The 21,976-nt window shown below is 33.8% G+C and overlaps 1 protein-coding gene across 9 annotated transcripts in view; it reads right to left on the minus strand.

The window, feature by feature from the left end:
* Positions 1 to 21,976, minus strand: part of VPS13B (vacuolar protein sorting 13 homolog B) — a 626,989-nt gene that overhangs the window by 429,855 nt on the left and 175,158 nt on the right. For all 9 annotated transcript variants that reach the window (XR_010377054.1, XM_064476933.1, XM_064476934.1 and 6 more), the window contains exon 19: positions 21,772 to 21,945. Coding sequence is in view for 8 of the 9 variants with exons in the window: in XM_064476933.1 (XP_064333003.1) it covers positions 21,772 to 21,945 (174 nt within the window). In the remaining variant the exon portion in view is untranslated. The remainder of the gene's footprint in view (positions 1 to 21,771; positions 21,946 to 21,976) is intronic.

Here is a 21,976-nt window from a genome sequence, read left to right on the forward strand (position 1 = left end):
AATATTTACTGAGAAAATAAAATGCGTTGGCCATAATGACAGGAAGACGGGAAAAAAAAGAGTTGAAAAAGAAAACTAAATTATTGATGATGTATTTTAAACATCTGTGTAACAAAGATCAGCATTAACAAGAAACTAAAAGTACTCAGCCTTTTACCATAGTCCCCACTGACACTCTGACATTGGCAAAACAACATAATTAAGAAAATTTAGTATTCTGGGAAATGAACGTGCTTACTGGGGTAGACCCTTATCCTACAGGTCTCTTTCAAACAGAAAGCAAATCATCATATTTCTAATTTAATACACTCTTGGAAACTAGAGGACATAATCCCAGGGTGCTAGCATTCTCAGCTAAGATTCACAAGTTCCAAAACACAAGAGTAAAGACACAGATGATAGCCCCTGTACCTATTATAAGCAATCACTCCCACACATGCTTTTAATATTGGAACAGTGTAACACAGAAGAGTTAAATAATGAGTAAGCAAATATTTATTAAATACCTACCAGTATTAGAAAATAAAGAGGTGAATAGGAGAGAAAGAGTCCCATCTCATATGAATCACATTCCTAAAACATATTATATTTTATCCACCTAACAACTGTTAAGATATTCTCCCAGTTTTCCAGAAAGGAAACTGAGACTAAGGAAGGTTAATTGATTTGTCTAAAGTCACAGTCAACAACAAGTCTGTAAGGAGAAGAAAACTGAAATCAAATCCAAGACTGTGACTCCTGCCAGTAGCCTGTACTCACTATCCTACAGCCAGTAGATGCTATATAAGTGTTGTACTATCCATTACGAGTATCTCTGGAAATTAATGTTTCTGGTTGTCACAATGATTAGGAGATGTTACCCGACATTAGATACCAATCAAGAATGTTCAAAGTTGTTCAATGCTCAAAACAGTCCCTTACATAAGAATGGTTCTGCATCCTACACAATTTTCAAATATCCTGACAGTTCATGTGAGGGAAAATCTATTTATAATTACTTGAATCTAGACTCTAACTCCAATTTACATTTAAACACATAGTGGTTTCCATACTCACTTTTAATAAACCTGAAAGTTTCAGAAATTTATCTATCAGAAGAAAAATTATCAATCACTGAGAAATGACCAAGAGGTGTTTATCATTTCAGAAAATAACTTCACTCATGGCTATTCCATTTGAGTACCTGTACTGCCAATTTATCAAACATGCAGGCAGGTAAGATTTATAACTGTGTTGATATAACACATGCGGCAGATTAAATGACTTACCTGAGCACTTCTTCATGTCTTCTAGTCTACTTACAGTCTAAATATTGAATAAATCGCTTTCCTCTTATTTATCCCTTACTACAACTATGGCATTATCAATGGCAAATCAATGGCAAACTATGGCAAATCAATATTGATTTCTCCATAAGTTATCAGCTTAAAACATACATTAACTATAAATTGTATATCAAGATAATAAAGAGCTATCAGAAAATACATGCTATAGAAAATAGCACTGAGAACCACGTGGTTCTAACTGTGATATTAACTAGGCTATATTCTTGGCCTTAAAATAACACAGTTGGAACCATCCCAATGATAAGATTCAACTCTACTCTTGAAAAATTTCATAAAAGATACTCTCAATGGCAGGACATTTTTTATAATGAACTAAAGTTCCTTATTCTATAATTTAAATGTTTATTATTTTCTCTGTCCTAAGACATCTACTGTGCAAGACAAGAATAGGTCAAATAGAAGAAACAAGTAGAGGCTGTATTTTATCACTGGAATTTATCAGTCTCACTATTACTTACCATATGTCCCAGTTAAGTTTTCAATGAATGTCTAGTCATAGAATGATAATTAACTCCATAGCATTCCTACTCAGTATCAGTGTGCTCATGAACTGAACAATCCAATACATCAACCATTTTATAAATGCTTTTAACTCACAATAGTTTTTTGATAGAGTATATAGACTCAAATATTATTCACACCCAATATGAAATTTCACAAAAAGAATTCTCAATTTGCAGAGGTAGTAAATTATAGCAGGCACACAATAGCACTGTCTAAATATCTGAGTTTAAAAACTAAAGTAAAGGTTTAAAATGCTAACTGTGAATTAAAGTTTTCCAAGGATCCTATAACTTTCCTACCACAAAATACAATAGTTGTTTGGAGATAGACACGTATCTATAGAAAGCAAGTATCCTCTACTAGCTTATGGACTTCACATTACATTCTGGTGCATACACCTAAATTCTTGACAAAACTTTAAAAGAATGAGTTGAATAATTTTTGCCCCATTTCAAATCCTTATTAATAGTGAATCCTCTAATAACTCTCACCTCAAAAATAAGACTAAGATGCCACTAGTTATATAATAATTGTATGGTTCAGCATCTCTAGACCTTTTACTAAATTTCAGGTCAAGAGCTGCTCCTAAATGACTGCACAAGATACAGCACTATGTTGCATTACCAGATTTGGGACAGTGTTCAAAGAGGTCTCTCTTATAAATACGGTAGGCAATACAGCAGATGAATTCATTACCACTTTGAGCCACAAAAAGTGACACTAAAAAGTCCACTCCATGCCACCTCTGAAGTAGCTCCAAGGCCATGGACCATTTTCTGCTGCCTATATGCAGTTGATTTTGGCTACATCATGGCCCCTGCATATCATCACAGCTAAGACATTATTAATTCTCAAGATTCAGCATTATTTAATGTGTCATTAAAAAAGAAAAAAATTTTCAAAACAGTCTAAGAGGAAAGTCCTGCATAAAGCTGACACATGAAATCTGCCAGTGTAATGGGAAATAAGAAAAAAAGCCATCAAGCAGAAAGGTAAGTTGTCTGACTTAAGCTTCACATTGGGTAGAGAGACAAATACAAATCTTAGGGAATCTGAACCATAAGCAGATATTCACTTAGATTTGCAGTCTGAATCCACACTACCAATGAAGACCAAAAAATTCTCACGCAGACAATCTAACTTGTGGTAGTCTCAAGTTGCAGTGCCACCAGATGAGCAGCAGAGGCCAACACATAACCTCTCTGGCAGACCTTGACCTCAACTCAGGCCATGAGCAATTGTGAGATATCACTGACTCAATTTCAGAGATGCTAAAATATGAAAAGCTGCAAAATGAAAATCAATGAAATAGCATATAGATGCTTTCAGAATTAACAAAAACAAATGAAATCATACTTAGGGAACAGAACAAAGGGATTCAGTATCTCAATACTCAGGGATTTTTCAAAGGAAAAAAAAAATACAAAGTTCTAGCTAGGGAATTATACTTTCTTGTTCATAAACTGGAAGCACCTCTTTCTTAAGGAGTATTTACAGTAAGAAGAGAAGTCTCAAATTTTTCTTTGTTTTTACATGTATCAGTAAAATTACGTAACTACGTAAGATACAGAGCCCAAGGATAGCAATTTCTAACAGTTTTTAAAAGAGTCAAACTAGGTGAAAAGTTAATATTTTAAAATACAATTCAAAGGAAATTTAAAGCTTAATTTCATTATCTCTGAAGTCAAATGAATATACACATCTATAGACATATGGATGTATATATATACACACATATATATAAAGATAGAGAAGACATATAGGGAACCCTGAATTACTGCCATCCTTTATCAAAGAAGATTGAAGACGACAGGTGAAATTTTGTGTGCCTCTAATGTTAACCAGATTTAGATTCACAATTTTATCACAGTACTGAATCCATTATTATCAATTTGACAGATCCATCAAGGCATGTACTTTTACTCATGTACTAACACTTGTTTAATTGAGTTAATTAATCACAGCCTAACCAAAATAGCTCAAACAGACCTCACACAGCATTCAAAGTGTAGCTTGAAATCTAACCCACCCTCCCTTTTCTTTAAACTGGCGTGGGGATGAAGTCAATAAATTGTCAATTAATAACATACTTGCTTTGATGAGTCTTCAGTAATTTACTGTCATCCCACTTCATAAATTTTTTTAGTAAAAGTTGTGGGATTTCAAGAAAGATACCTCTTCCATGGGAAAACTCAGTTTAAGAGTTTTCTGCTGCCAATAAACCAATAAGACAAACTAGCTGATAATCCTCCCACACTACACCGTGTAGATATAAGCACTCAACCAGTGAAAGTTTAATTTGTTCCGCCATTGGCACAGAAAACCAGTCAAATTTATTTACTAAATAGATCTGAACATCAGTCTCTAGCTTTCTGCTACAGCCAAGTTGAACCAGGTTATTCACAGGCAAAAATAATACATAGTTTTGAACCTAGGAGTGTCAATACAATAAAAATAATTTTTTCTCACTACCAGAGCCAAGGTGCTCCATTATATTTATATGCTGTATCGATTTCTAATGGAAATTAAGTGGTATCCACATCCAGTCTCCCCCCAAACAGCATTTTCTCCTAACTTAAAAGTTAGATATCGCTCAACAATTATGAAGACATGCCAACCCCTGTCACCGTGGCCCTTCTGGCACTCTAGATACCACTTTTACCTCTTGGCCACAAAGTCCTGACCTGCGCCTGGTCAGAGACTTAGCCTCCTGCCACTCTCAGAGAAAACTCCCTGACATATATTTATCCTATTTACACAGTTCTCTGACCTCTTATCCTGTGAACGACAGATTCCTGTCTTCATGTCCTCCAAGGACTAGTCCTCCTAACCAATCTGCAAAATTCCCTTAAATCAACTCAGTGAACCCACTTCACATTTATTACAATGAATATGCAAAACAAGGAGGGAAATGTATATTTCCAGTCATCTGATAAAACAAAAATAAACAACATTCATAAAATTAAAAGTTAAGAATTAAGAAGACTGATGCTGTAAACAGGTTAAGTGAGAGGCACCTTCTGACAATGACTAATACTAACAAAAAAGAAGACAGGACCAAGTAGTGATTGCCACAGTGATAAGAGGAAGAAACTAACAGAATGACTAACATCAAATGGGCAAAAGTTTGAATTTCAGTCCATTTTCTTATTTTTGCCTCTTGAGAATAATTAATGGCAGTTAATTCTCATTATCTTCCATTAAAGGTAGGTTTACCATGTATGTAGCTGTTACCAAAGATTTTGTTCTCGTTCAAAACCATTTATTAATTCAACAAACTTTTACTGAACACCAACCATCTGCTTAAAACTAAATATTAAGCATTCACAGGTAAATAAAATAATCCTTGTATTTGAGCTATTATAATTTAGTGGAAAATGCTGACAAATATTAATCATCATAATTTTTATAAATGGTTTAATAAAATATTCATAAGAGGTTACAGAATGCAACAGGAGTAGAAACCATGAGGGGCACCTAACTTGCCTCGGACGGAAATTTGCAAATTAATTTTCAGTGGAAGTTAATGCTTCAGCTGAGTAGATTAAAGTAGAGAGGAGACATGCAGAAAGCTTCCCATGCACTTGAAATTTGTATCCACAAATGAGAACAGTACGTGAGAACAGCACGTTCCTGGGGTTAAAAACAGTTCCACGTAATGTGGTGTACATATGAAAACACTATCTGATACAAGGATAGAGTTGTATATCTGGCTAAGAAGCCTGACCTTTATGCAGAAAGAAATGAGAGAGCCTTCAACACACTGATTGTCCACTGTGTGTTGGGTGCCCCTAAGGAAACACAACTGTCACCTAGATTTGGGTGACGTGGCAATCAACATGTTAAAGCCTATTTTAAAAGGAAGTAAAAGGATTAGATTTGTCTTACACAGAAGTTTCATAGGAAGATCTTAGAATCTTGTGACTGCTCAAACAGGAAAGATGGGAAATGAGGGAAGGAAAAAGTTTAGGACAATCCCTAGGTTTCCGATACTACCACCGTTCACTGATACAGAGAATACAGGTCAAGGGGCCGACTTGGAGTAAAATGGTGAATTTAACTTGGAAGCGCTGAGTCTAATGTGCCGGTGAATTATCCAAGAGAAATGTTCATGTATAACCAAAAATTCATCTGCTGCTCAGGGAAAATGCTGGTACTCCATATTATACGTTGGGAATAGCACAAATGTAACATTTTATCTTTACAGAACTGATTGGAATTATCCAATGTTGGGCATACAATATCAATTCATTTTACCCACTGGATACCATGCTTTATTCCATGAAAAAATAATGTTTTTTAAAAGTCAGATTTGCCAATAGCAAATACGAACTTAATTAAAATTTTCCTCCTTTCCTTATAACTGAATATCCTCTCACAGAAAAGACTATTTTATTTTTGTTTTGAGGGTTCTAGTCACAAACTTCTGCCACTATGATGGCTTCTAACATTTGTATGTACCAAATCTTACTCTGAATGCTTTGGTCACATGAATTCATTTAATCTTCGTGCCAACCCTATGAGATAGATATTATTATTATTCCCATTACCAATGAGAAAACAAAGTTACTGAAGACTCCAGACTCCAGAAACTTGCCCATGATCAGAGAGATAGTACATAATGAAGCCAGGAATCAGTCTGATTCAAAGCCCATGCTTTTAATTACTATACTACGTCATCTGTCATAAATGATACTTCTTTAAAAGATTAGGATTATGTAAACATCAAAACTTATTCGGAAGCTATGAAGAATTATAGATAGAAATGAATAAGCAGATTTGAGTATAAACGGAAAAGCAGCTCTCCTTAGTGAGATACCTGTAGTATAAATTTCAGGCACTGAGCCACACCCGCACTGAGTAGGCACACCAAAGAAACAAGCACTTTAAAGCTGCATGGCATGGAGGGCTATGTCCAGAATTTCTACAGCTGCTTTGAAATCTTACTGCTACTGGAATTTTGCTTTTGGATTCATTGATCCTAGAATGCACCAGCCTTTAAAAATATTTGAAACACTCTTCATTTTTACCACCACCTCAATTCCTTTAATGGTGGTATCATTATACAGAAAACATAGCTAGTTATAAAGTTGAAGCACCATATGAATTATGGGTAAATCTGCACCGTATGAGAAATGTGTAACCACTGTCTCTATTATCAATTTTGCAAAATAATGATGCTTCATCTCTTCACTTTCTCAACTGGGTTTAAACAACAAAGTAAGACCTTTTCATGTTACTTAGCATAATTTTTACTGGTATTCAACATCAAAATACTGAAGTACTAATCTGAAGAACTAGGGATTACTACGGACTGCCCTAGTAATCTGGCTGGAGATGATGAAGTGATAGCCAAATGAGTCTAGTAACAGGCAGAAAACTCATTATCTTCAAACCCCTGGATGATGACTTATAGCAGGAGAAAATCTGGAAGGCCCTGCTTTCTTAGATTGGGTTCACTTAGAGAGACCTGACACTATGGCTTACTTGACCTTGGCTACAAACACTCACAAACACACACACACACACACACATACACAAACACAACTGGTTGAACTGATGGAGAAAAATAATCAGTAAAGTGAGAAATCCTAAGAATACATTGATACTCCAAGTATTTTACTTAAACATAAAACATAAATGTTTATTTATTCATCAATATTCTGCTGTAGGTAGAATCAAGGACTTCAAATACAAATTCTGCCTCATTTTACATGAACACATTTAATATATCATCTATGATGACTAATTTCAACTTAAAAAAAATAAAATTCCTGTTCCATAATTATTGTGAGGATAAAATGAGATAGTACTCTTAAAACAGTGCCTGATGCTAAGAAGCACCCACTAAAAGCTAGTATTTTCATTATATGCACAGAATGCAGTTTATGAAAAAAATCACACCCACATTAATTCATCTGCTCTTTTCAATAACCCTATGAGTTAGGCTAGTATTTATTAATATTACCATTTCCCAGATGAGAATACTTAAGGTACACATTATGTAAGTGACAAATACCCAATAAAAGATGCATCTGAGTCTTGAATCCAGCTCTACAATAATGCAGACAATCCCTCTTGAATAGGTAAGTGAAGGAAAAGAAGTACAAGTAAGAGAACACAGGAAGACCCATCAGATCTCCCAGGAAATGCCCTTCCACAACTAACACCAAGGCTGGAAGAAACAAAGCAATAAGGATCCGGAAACCTGTACTGTACTCTTAACCAAACAGGTACCACAGTTGTTCAGTCTGATTTGGAGATACAGCAACTTAAGTATGACTCACTGAATTTTAAAAGGTCTAAATACATTTCAAAGAACCATTTGTTTAGGATACCTGATATACCCCCATACCAACATTACCATAATTGCATGCTATTTCAGTATTTACTCTACAACCAACACTTTGTTGAGAAATTTTTTTAACTGACAAATTATTTTTGAAAAGCTGACATAAAATTATTTAGAGTAAGTGACCTACTGTTTATCAAAGAGCAAATTAATGCCCCATGTACTATTAACTTAGGTATAACCAAAGATAAATTCCTGGGAGTATTTCAGAAACTGAAGATAAGAGAAGGTCATACAAAATAAATGAGGGTATATGAACTGATATTATGCTGGGGGAAGCCTTGCAAAACTGTGTCACCCTTGGCTACACACACACATAGGTTTGTTTATAGGGGTCTAAATAAAGCAGCTGTAGGAAAGGATATCAAAAGATAGGATTAGAAAGAAGACTCAAAGATTCAGAAACATATACAAATCTGATTTTGTAAATAAAACTTTTCCTTGTGAAACATGCTCCTAGATGAGCAGGTGGTAGTGATATAATCATATCCTGAAGCACAGCAACCAATTTAGCTCATGTTAACTCTACATCTATGTTATAAAAATAAGGATAGTTACTATGAATATCTGTAAAAATTTCTCATTATGTCACCAGCATAATAACTCTAAATATATGATGATCAACTGTTTGTCAATGAGGATGATATCTTACACTTAATACTGAGAAATACTTTTATCAACTTAAAAAAAGAAACTTATCAAACATGATAACATCAATATTGCCTATAGCCATGAACCGGCTACATGGCACCTTCCTCAACTTTACATCCATCTGTTCAATACGATCATAATACACCAAGTTTGTAATAATCATTTTACTGTCATCTGCCTGAAAATCCTGCAATAAATAATATTAATAAGCAAATTCATTTGGTTTATGACACGAATGGTGACCTCTTTAAAAGGATGTCTTTATATAATGGAGAAATGACACAGAAGTATCCAGGGCCTGGTGTTGCAATCATGTTATAGATTGAGAAACAAAGTGAGATCAAATGATTTATACAAAAACTGGGCCTCACAGTTAGACCAGAATTCAAGTAACAGTCTTGAAGTTACAGATACATTTCTTCCTTCATATAACATGAATCTTTTCCCATTCCATATTTTCTAAAAATTCACTTTGCATCAGATATCAGATGGTAGTGAAAAGATGATTAAATAAGCAGGATAAATAATTAGTTCCTTTGTTTATAGGTAGTGGTGATTCAAAATAAACAGGGGAAATTAAAAATTATGCATATGAATGGATCTAATGCATAAAATTTATCCAGAAAAGCAATATATGGAGTATATTTTGTGAACCTCGGAGACAAACACATTTTAGACTTCATTTAAAGTAAATAATTAATTTCTACTGTTATATCTGAATTATTTCATGTTTAGTAATCTTGAGTATATGTGATAAACTTGAGCAAGTAATATCAACTATGTGTTTGATTTCTGTAAATTTTAAATATGAAATATTTTAACATTACCTTTTAAGCTACAAACTTCAAAGGATGGCTGCAAAGGCTACAATCATTAAAAGTAATGGGTAAAGCTGATCAGTAATTAAATTGATCACATCTCCCTGAAGACCAAAAACCTAGATGACAACAGAGCTCAACATTTTCCAGCTGCTGAGGAGTAAAGGCTTTCAACATTTGGATATACACAGGCATCTTACTTTCCCAGGATTTCAAAGTCCACATGCAGGCTGCTGTTCAGCTATTATAAATGAGTAATTCAAGTAGGGCATGACTGCTTCTTGTATTAACTTGATAAAGATGTTTCACTCCAAATGCATCAACAGTTGTGTTAACTCATCCCTTTCACAGGCTGACTGAGGCTTACTTATGTTATGCTTTGTTAACAGTGAATCCAATATATTTTAAAAAAGATTTGTTAACTGCTGCTTTTGTTCTTTTAAAGCTAAAAATGGAATTCTACTTAATAATTAACTTCAAGCTAAACCACATAAACTAAATACAATCTAATGAACTCAACACACTTTAATTTTAAAATTTTGTCTTAGAAAACAAAAGCAGTAATAGCAAATATTCAAATATTTTAAATTTTACAATCACACTGAAAATTTTAAAATTTTAAATACAATTTTGGCAATAGTTCTCTGAATATACTTAAATACTTCAGAAGGAAAACTACCTTACCATAAATATGTACCAAGCATTTTTTAACATCATACAAAATGTTACAATATACAAAAATATGGACTTGAGCTAGTAATAATTACCAACATTTAAAACAAGACAACATAAGCCAACTGAAAGAATTTGCAATGCTTAAATAATAAGAATTTTCAACTCATACGTAATCTTTTATCATTCCAGGCTTCAATAGCTATCCTTCTTTGAGAAGCCTTTCTTAATATCATTCAATCCTCCCTTCCCATTCAAATTAATCTCTCCCATTTATTTTCAGATAGACACACTTTTCTCCCAAACACTTAGCATTTGTTAAAGTTAGGCTTGTTTTAGAATCAGCTGTGTGTATACTACTCCATAGGGCCCTGTATCAAATATCTTCTTATACCAGCCTTTAGCAGCTTCATGCTTTCAGCTAGCAGCCAATAAATGGAATTAAACAGAATTAAATAAGCTGACTAATCAATGTCTTGGGGACTGAATCTCTTCAGTCTTTGCTCTTTGGTGTAATGGTTACAAGCATGAGTTCTAGAGTCAAACTGTTTCTACTTAAAATGTTTAGCACATAGGAAGAACAAGAAAAATATCATAATTAAACCAATGACTCATAATCCCATCAAGCATTCATAACCACTATTAGAAAGTAAGTTTTTTCTATGAATACACATGTAAGTACATATTCATATGCATACATTGAGAGAAAATTTTTAAAACAACAGTCTTATTGTATGTAGGTTTATACACTGTTTTCACACAAGCTTTTATTATGAACATTTTCCTATGAACATTTTCTATTGCCTGATTTCAAAGACGTTCTTCTTTGGATATACCTTTATTTTATACTTAACCTACTATTGAACAACAAAGATTTGTGATTATTATAAATACAGTGACATAACTACTCTTAATTTTAAATACAAGTCTTTAAATGCATCTTGGATTATTCCTTTAGGATATAGTCTTGAAAGTAGGATTATTGGATGATGACCACTCTTAAAGTCTTTAGTAAACTGTGAGATTGATTTCTGGAGAGTCTGCAACAATTAATAGTCGGACCAGACTTTTACTAAAGTGCTTATCATAAATTTCCCAGCTTTCAGTTTTATAATTTATTAAACTCATTAAAAAGGTAAAAATTATTCATTATTACTGGACATTATATATATCAATTTCTTTGACTATTTATTAGTTTGACTTTTTTCATGTGTTTTTGGCCATTTATATTGTTTACTTTTATGTCCTTTGGCCATTTTCCTGCGATGCACTTTCTTTTTCTTTGTTATTTACTTGTAATGAAGTTCTGCATAACTCTGTTATAGTCCCACAAATACTTTCAGTATTTCAGAATTCTATCTCTTAAGTGGAAAAAAAATCAGAGAAGGTATAATTTTTCATTTAAAAGTGGCTTCTTATAATTTAGATAACATTATATAAAGCACTCAATTCTAATAAGAAAAAATACAATATACTTAACTAAATAAAATAAAAATGTCAATCAAGAAAATGTTACTTCTGTGAGGTGTGGGAACTGCTCTTTCCTGTATGTACACGTACACACACACACACACACACACACACTCAGCTTCCCTCTCTCACAATACCTAAAAGCAGTGCCTGATACATATATATAAAGTAGGTATTCAAACATTTGATGTACAAACACTTCTCTCAGGAAAGCTTTTTTAGTAAGTTAGAACACAGTATTTACTTTAAGACTAGGTTAGAACATTTTATTCATTTCTCTACTTAATTAACAACAACTACAAAAAAAAAAAGTCCTTTTTCTGGAAAGTTGTAGATATTGACAAAGCACCTAGTTGAAGAGAACTTACTATGAGAAGATTTCAAAGGTTAAACTCAAGTCAAGTTCTACAGAATTAGCCCAGAATTATTCAACAATCAATACAGCCTTTAGACAAGAGGAAACTGTTAACTTCATCACTGCCCTCTGCCGGTGGTATTATTTTCCTTTAATTTTTCCCTGCAGGTACTGAATATTTGCCTCACAAAAAATTACGTCTGACCTGCCTCTATATTTAAACCACCCACAGCTAAAAATAGCCTAGCCATCTGGAATTTAGCAGTTACAGTGAAAAATTGGTGCTTCAACGAAGAGCTCTGCATTGTTGAGAGTACACCCTCCCAGGTTATCGGAGTCTGATTCTATGGGGACTCTGCACCTCTTCGCTGCCTCTGAGCTACCTTATAGATCTGCAAATTGTAGATAACCAACAGCAGTGCAAAATAATTCTTCATTACAGATGCAAGTAAATTCTGTCAGGTAGAAATTCAATTCACCTCTCTTTCCCACTGTGGGGAAGAAGGCTATTTTGTGACTATTTCCAAATTTATTATAGTATTATTGATCTATAAATTTTTGTGTTTTTAATACTCCTTTGATTTGGTTGTAACATCTGCCTAGTTGTCTCATTGATGATGTTAATAATCTTGAACATTTGTCAATTTCATATCTGTACGAGTCATAATTTCACTTTTTTAAAAATTATTCTTTAATAGGCTAAAGTCAGATTACATTTTTCCCCCAGAGATCAATTTAGATATAAAATGATGGGAGCCTGTAGACAATAGGGCTATGCTCAAATGGCAGAAAGCATTTTCTTGTATTTACCAAATACCTATCATGTACTTGTCATGATCCCTGCCCAGCTTCAGGGAAGGTTCCTATAAACAGTTACAACTGTCTGCCCTGTGATATGATCAAAGTACCATGGTGCTGCTTAGAAGGGAGTAATTAATTTATAAGGGAGGAGAGAGGAGAGGGAGAAAAAAGAGGAGGAGGAGTAAAAGCAAAACTCAGAGGAAGGCGAAAATAAAACAAAACACAGTAAAAAAAAAAGCGATTAAAAGTTCTCACACATTAATGGACAACAGACTTTCATCATTTATCTAGGAAACAAAGTAAAAGCATAAGGATGGTTCCTATGTATACTGTACTGACTGAAGTGGATGCAAAAGCTATCTGTGGAATAAAGTTTCTTCTAGAAGGGATGGGACAATTAAGGGAAGAATCAGGTAGCAAGGATGGATGAGAATTTCACTCGTAAGAGTTTTGTAAATCAACTCCTAGTGGTTCACTAAAGCTACGACTTTTCATTCGGCCATTATGACAGCTACTACACAGCCAACTTCAACATCTGAACAGAAATTGCAAAAAAACAAAACCTTACTTTGAAGACATATCACTATCTAAAATATAAAATAAACTGAAGTAATAATGGTAGCTTTTTGATCCACATAAAAACATACAAGGCATTATACATTTTATGTTGAAGATCACTTGAAGACTATTATAACCTGAAATACTTCTCAGAATAATAATTTACTATTTACAAATGATGCTACCACTTGCTTACTTTGAATACCAGTTTCATTTTACTACATAAGCAGTTAAAAAAAATGCAAAAATTTTGACCTTGTGCTATAAATAACGAAAACAACTAATCCCCTACAAGGCTCATGAATTTCTTCCAATGGCCTCCTTCCAGAACCTGGGACCTTTCAAAGACACAAGCAAAGTAATTTCCTGTTGCTATTGAAATTGTTCCTGCCCCCTAGCATCATGCCATCCAGGAGACATTTCAAACTGGAAGAAGGCAGGATCCTGGGTCTAGGTAAAGATTTGCTCCTAGCTTCACAACGGCATATCCACAGGTTTATAGAATTAACTTGAAGAAAACTTTCAAATCAGCGGACATACAGAAAACATGGTAGTAAAGGAAAGGACTCCAGAGAAAAGCCTCAAGGCTTGAATGAAAAAATGACTGATATAGGGTACTATTTTGGACAGAGTAATTGATACTTAAACTCTGCATTATTTTTACAGGTACAATGGACTTGAAGGTACAGTATTTAATTCAACCCACACAACAATCCTAGCAATCAGATAAGAATATACTTATTTTACAAGTAAGAAACCATACTCAGGAGGTTGACTTGTAAGTAATATAGCTTACAATGGATAAAGCTGCACTCAGAATATAAGCTTTTTTGTAATTCATTCATTCATTTTTCATTCATTCACCCTTGATGTTTATATGCTTATGTCCTCAATATGTTTCTTTACCGTAGAGCCTTTCATGTTCATTATATTTTTATACAAAAAAAACTTGGAATAAATATTTGTTGAGTGGATAAATGAATAATTTTATTAAAAAAAGAAGTAATATAAGAATGGCAAAGAAATACTGGAAAGTTTTCCTTTACTTAAATAAAGATGAATTTGAGAATCAATCACAACACAAACTTCATTATTTGAAAAAGAAAAATGTTTTAAAAAATTTCTGTTTTAATATATAAAAAAATATGGTTTCATATATATGTATATTGTCTTAATTACTATGCTAGCTAGAAATTTATATTTCTTGTACTTGAAAACACTGGGCTATTATTATAAGATACTTATGATTTACTTTTTTTTCCAAAAAAGTTATAATAAAAATTCATCTGGCAAATCTTCTACCAAACCTTTCATTGTATGTGTGTGTGTATCTGTCTAAAGGGGGAATAAAAAAAACAAGAAATTTTTTAAAGTAATTAGTAAGATAAAAAAACTCTCTGTGCTATAAATGCAACATTCTCAAAAGGCTATGTCCTGGAAACTATCATAATCCTTTAGAAATTGTTTATATTATGATTAAAAACCACTTTGCTCCTATATTCCCACAAATAGTTCATATGGTAAAGAAATCAGTAAACTTACTTTTATGCGTAACATCTTTAACATTTGCTCCCTTTTCTGTGCTTGTGATTAAATGTAACATTTTGAAATCCCAAAGTTCTGAGAAAAACATAAATCCTTGTCTCACAGCTGCTGTTTGACTCTGGAAACACATGCATTTTCTTTTCAAGCATCTACCATCAAAACTCCCAAAGGGCTTGGACTGGAGAACACCTGCATCTCTTCATTTAGTTCCAATAACAGAGCCTAAACTCCAAAATTACAAAAATAGACGCTCTGTTCAGCTGTAGTTACATTTTGCCCCTAATTCCCGTGAACAAAAATGCTAGGAGCATGAAATCATTCAGGCAAGCTCTGTCATCAAGAGGATAAGATTTTTTGCACCAGAAGCCCAGTGGGAACATGATAGAAAACTGGCAACAATTACAGATAAAGTACATAGTAAAGTCCTCAGGGAGGAGAGAGGAAATGTAATAAGATAGATGGGTATAATTTTTACACATTTATGCCCAAACCACAAATGTGAATTGTCTTTAATTGCTACAATATATAAGCATTCTTACTCATGTGTCCTGTCAAAAATACTAAAAACATAACTTCAAGGCAATTCACTTAATTCTACATTATGAGGAGAATTTTTTGGAACAAAAAACCATTTCCCATAAATTAAAATTTACAATCTAAAATATCTTCATTTTAAAAACTCCTTAACTATTCATATCCTAATCAACCAACTCTGGATGGTGAAATAAGAGCATGTGTATTTGCTAGTATGTTTTAATCCAGAAAGAGAATTACTCCTCCAATTTAACTATGAATTTCCAGAGAACAGAACTATAATTGTGGCTCTCCTTTCCAATAACGATGGTCAAAAGTTGTCCATATTTGGTGGGAGAAATATAAAATAATTTTTAATATATAGCAATCTAGTAAAGTTAAAACTTTATTTCTGAAACTGATTATACTAGGGAATTAAAAGATTGGCTTAAACTGTATTATATCTAAGTGACATTTTAAGAGGAACACTCACCTTAAATTATTTTTAAATAACATTATAATCATTTAATTCTATTATTCTAGTGTTAGGAAGAAAGTTATTTTGAATTTTATATATCGAAAGTAAATACAGTATGTTCACCTTACTTGCACAAGTAACCACAGCCAAACAGATACTTTTAAAGATATCTTCTTTATAAATGGTGGACCAAAATCAATCAGATAAAATTTCATAGGAATAAGTGTGGTATTATTCATGTAAATTCATAAATTAATGTAGGCTATAAAATAAAGAAAACTGTCTTAGGAGAGGTTATGTGAAAAAGAACTCCAACGTCCAGTGGCACATAAGCCCAAAATAAACAGTAACTAAATAGAAGTTCACGATTCATATCTGGGAAATACATTCTGTACTTTGTGCTATGTGGAAGATTGTGCTAAATTTTAAAAGAGACATTTTCAAACATGTAGTGGAAGTAATCAGTATGGCAATGAATCTGAAGGCAAATGATATGAGAAGAGACTAAAATTAATTTATTACATTTGGCCTGGACTATTCAATTTTTTAAAAAAAGCTTTTGTGGAACATCTACCATATGCAGAGGAAAAGGAGCAGCTGAGCTAGTATTAAAATCTGCAGCATTAGGAGGGAAGTAGTCATTAATTGCAACTGAATAATGGAGTATGTAAGAGGGTGGGGGAGATTTCACTGAGTTTCATTTTAAACATGCTAGGCACCAGTAAAATATCCATAGGGCAAGGGTAAAGAGGACTCCTAAAATCTGAAGTTTGGATTTCAAAAGAAAATAAATGGACAAAGTGCTATACACATATGGGTGGTTGCTTTAACACACAAACACACACACAAACACACACACACACGTACAGTATTGACTAAATCATCCAAATAGAAGAGGGCCAATAATACGATCTTGGGAACAACCTATATTTAAGGCACAAAGGAAAGAAACGTATTTGAGGGGGGAAATGAAGATGGATCAGCAAGGAGAACCAAGAAACTACATTTTTTGGTGTGAAGAATTGTGAGCCTATGCTTTTACACTGTCATGAATAATATAAAAGACAAGAGACTCCTCAGTCAGACAAAGGACTTTATTATTCCTGGCACAGCAAGCAGCCTGAGTATCAACATATCTGATTCAGTTCCTTTTGCCCCCAAGTCCACAGAGGAGACAATAAAGATGTATCCAGATGGATACCTGCACATGAAGTGAAACGCATTATAAGAGATGAACCCTGAATTGAGGCACCAAATCTTTTATAAGGGGCAGTAAGTATGCCTTCCATTTTGCCTCCAGAGGGACACTAGATCTGTCTTCCAAGATGGTTCTACAAACATCCTTAAAAAAGATAGTCCAGAATGAAGAGCTGTCAGTGACTCCACTCCCAAGATATGTAAAACCTCAAGACGTATAGAGAGTTATCTCTCAACACCTGGAGGCCAAGAGAGACAAATGTTTCAACAGAAAGGGTACAGTCATACACAAATGCCAAGAAACATAAGATAACAATAAATTTTGTCAGGTATATTAAGGACTGATATATTATTTCATGTCACTTATAAGACTGAAACCAGACCAAAAAAATGGAAATTACAGGCCAACAGAGGATCTGGTAGTAACCAGACTTGTCTAACAATGGAAGATACTAGTAGATATTCTCTCCAATGGTAGATACATATGTAAGTAAGAGGAGGAAGAAGCACAGGGAGAGAAAGGGGAAGGCAGTTAATATGTATTAAGTGCTTACTATATCTGTGAAATACTTTCATACCCTTGACCATCTGTCACAAATGTTCATTTATTCATTCATTCAACAAATGATTTTTCAAGTATTCCCTACATGTCAGGCAATGTTAGGCCCTGGAGATAAAAGAAGGAATCAGTGACTAACCCTGTGTTCACAGAATTCACTATCAAGTGGTGAAGACAACATTCAAATTACACAACTACATAAATACATACTGTCATTAAGTGCTATGAAAGAAACATACAGTGAACTAGGAAAACAAATGTAACAGATACTTAATCCAATTGCGAGTGGGGGAGCAGCATCAAGAAAAGGCTTAATTGAAGATACGGTAGTTGAACAAAGATCTTAAGACTAAGCTGGAATTAAACAAGTATGAGGGGAAAGGGTAAGAACAGTTGTAAGAATCCCAGACCAAAAAAAAAAAAAACCACAGTAGATACAAAAGCATAACCACCACTGGGAAACTGAAAGAAGGCCAAGAAGATCTGCAGCACACAGAGAGGGGGACACATTGAAAGGACTCCTAACACTGGCTTAGAAATGGAAATGGATGGCCTCGAAGTTCCTTGTATTCTAAGTTTGTAGTACTTACTGATCATTTTATAGTCCTAAATAGCAGACACCTCAAAATTTATTTACACATTAATACCAGGATTAACAAAGACTAAGGACTTTTTAACAAGCAGACTCTGTTGTAATCATAGGCAAAATACAGCATACAAAGAAAAGCTAAAGTTCGTATGTAAAAGATAAAGGAAGAAAATTGTTTAGAACCCATTTTAAAGTAATTTACACACATCAATTATAGTCACCAAGTGCTTCTACCTCTGAAGGAGCCAAAGAGGCATCTAGTATCTACAAACATAAGAAAAGAAGCACCTCTAAATGGTTCCCATGAATAAAAGCAATGAATAGAGACCGTGGGCTAGAACACTGGACTCCCACAAGAGCCTTCAGCTACTTCACTGTAATCAGAGCCAGTCAAGGAAAGAATGTGATCAAGGGGAAGAGGAAAAAGTGCAAAGGGAGTTGCTAAAACTTCAAAGACAAAGCAATTCTGTGACATGGAAGTGTGGCTCTTTAGATAGTGCTTAACATGAAGTAAGAAAGGAGATCCTCAAAGGTAAGAACTTATAAGGCTTGAGGTGGGGGAGGTATTGGGGAGGGCACGTTAGCAATATGGATTCTAAGACTAAAAGGCAAAATGATAAATAGCCTAGTACAGTGGGAAATGTTGCATGGTTAGGTGCCCCAGGTTCAAGTCCAGAGTCAGACTTCTTAAACAGTTAGGACAGTTTCTGGGCATCTATTTCCTCCTCTGTAAGACAGAATATAATTTGCTGTGCTGAAAAGTCTTGTTTTATAATCAAAGAAAATAATTTACATGAAAGTGATTTTTAAATTGTAAAATCCTATTTTTATAATGAGTTTTACTAACACTAATAATATTTCTTTCAGTAAAGTAACACCTCATTCCCATTAATAAAGCTGTCCATTCCCTCACATTCTGAAGAGTCAAAAAATTCTGTCTCTTTATCCTAACTGAGCTTCTCTCAAAACTCACTTCCTAATATAATATCCACAACATTTTCTGGTCCCTATTTTTAATATCCCACCTTCAATTTGGGGGCATACGCACAAAGGCAGCTATCTTCCACACATCATGCCATGATAAACAGAAGCCAGTCCGAAAGATCACCAAACTCCTCTAAAATACACAAATTGCCTCAAATCACTTAGCTGATCACTTACTACTCTGCATTCAAATACCTCTCATTCAAATACTATAAACCCATGGGGAAAGTTCATTAACAACCTCACTTGGACATCTGTCTGTCTGTGAAAAAGACATCAGGGATTACTTGTACTTCCCTTTAATTGTTCATCTACATGAGTTTAACTACCCAGCATCTTTTTAAAAAGTAAATAAAAATCAGGAAAGACTCATTCTGTGTCATTTACCTTAGGTGTTCTAGCCTCAAAAACAAAAGAAAAGCAAATGTAGTCATCACTTACTTGTTCATGCATTCACTATTTGGTTTGTTTTTTTTTTAATTTTATATCCACTCCTTTTTATTTGCTTCTCCTGCTTCTTTTTTGTTTTTCATTTTTCAGTTTTATTAGGTAGAATTGTTAAAGTTTGACTAAATATTTATTGATAGCCACTCTATGTGGGATATTGTTCTAGACACCAAGAATACAGTAGTGGCCAAAAAAGACAAAAATTCCTGCCCTAATGAAGCATAAATTCTAATAGCAGAGGGGGAAAAAAAATCAACAAGAGAAATCAGTAACATATACAGTATGGTAGACTGTGATAAGTACTAAGAAAAACTTTAGAAGAGTGGGAAAGTAAAATGTGTCAGTGTTTGTGTGCATGTGCATATGTCAATGAGAGAAAAAAAATTTTATATGCACTGGTCAGAAAAGCACATGCTTGAAAGCATGATACTTCAGTAAAGTCTTAAAAGATTGTTAATAAATTATTTCTTACTTAAGATGTATTCATTTACAATTTATTTATACCATCATTCAATATACATACACACATAGACACATACACACTTCCCCAATTTAAATCTTATAGGAACATACGATTCATCAATATTATTTTGAAATTGGCTTTAAAAAATAATACTTATGAGCTCTCTCATAACCATACCATAAATGCCTAAGCCATGAATGTGGGTGGCAGTTCCCAGGATAGATGGAAAATTTAAATTTAAAAATACTGTAAATAAAGTACGTGAATGTAGTTTAAGTAAAAACACATTACATTTTAGGAGTAAAACACATCCAAAGGATTATTTTCAAAGCACCAAATGTTTGATCACATTAAAATTTTACAAGCAATTCCATAAACATATCACTAAACATAACACTAATGTTGAAGATTAGGTGAATTCCCTTAATGGCAAGAAAAAATGTAAAACTTTACCCTAGAATTATCATAGGTATAATTTTTTTATAATAGTTACTTTTAGACCCATAGAAAAGGTTCAAAATGCAAATATATTTCTGTGACCCTAGAAACGCATTTAAATTACAAAGAATAACATGAATATTATTATGAGAAAGATCAGATTATTATTTAAATAAGCTTGACTCATGTCATTCTGTGTATATGGCAAAACAAAAAACATAAAGTCCTGCCCAACTTAAGAGTATGCAATAGTGGGGAGGTTACATCTCAAGTGGTAAAGCGCACACTTAGCATGCACAGGGTTCTGGGTTCAAGCCCCAGTACCGCCTCTAAAAATAAACAAACAAACCAACAAACCTAATGCCAACCCCTCCCCCCAAAAAAAGAGTATGCAATAGATTCAAATAAGCTTAGTCCCTCCCTAGGTATCAAAATTCTAACCAGATTGTCAGGTCATTTAAATAACACTTTAATGACTTGATGATTTGAAAACAAAACCTACTGAAAACTACCATATGGACAATTATATAAAGGATTTTCCCAAACAACATATGTTAAAAACTTGATTAAATAGGCATTAACAAAAGCATGATATTTATTTAACCACCAATCCCTTCTCCCTAAAACAGGGAAAAGCAAACCACATAGGCTAAATCCAGCCCAACTCCTGTTTTATGAATAAAGTTTTATTGGAACACAGTCATATCTGTTCATTTACATATTGTCTCTGGCTATTTTTGTGCTATAACAGGAGAACTGAATAGCTGAGACCTAAGGCCCACAAAGCCTAAAATTAAAATGTGAGTTATCTGGCCCTTTAGTAAAATGTTTACCAGCTCCTGCCTTAGAAAATGGGTAAAATCTTTTATCTACAGGCACAGTCTTAGGTTATGGCCTCATTCTCCCATTTTTTTTCCTTAGAGATCCATACCCATTCTCATCAGAATGAACATTTTTTTTTTAAGGAGTGTTGTCTTTAAAAGCCCTGCTGAAAAAGAAAATGCAAAATAAATGAATAATGATGTCCTTACCGGAACTGTGGCAGTAGTCCATATACTGCGGAACTTGGACTGTGAAGGCTATCAGATCTGGAGCTAAGAGAGACTCTGGCTTTCTACTCTCATTGAGCCACTTGCTGCCATGAAGGTCTTTAGTGTCAGAAGGACCCTGAAGCAATGGAATTAATTTCTCTTTTCCACTGTCACCTGAGGAGAAATATTTATGAAAAAGAAATTC

The sequence above is a fragment of the Camelus dromedarius genome, chromosome 20, assembly GCF_036321535.1.
Source record: "Camelus dromedarius isolate mCamDro1 chromosome 20, mCamDro1.pat, whole genome shotgun sequence".
NCBI lineage: Eukaryota > Metazoa > Chordata > Mammalia > Artiodactyla > Camelidae > Camelus > Camelus dromedarius.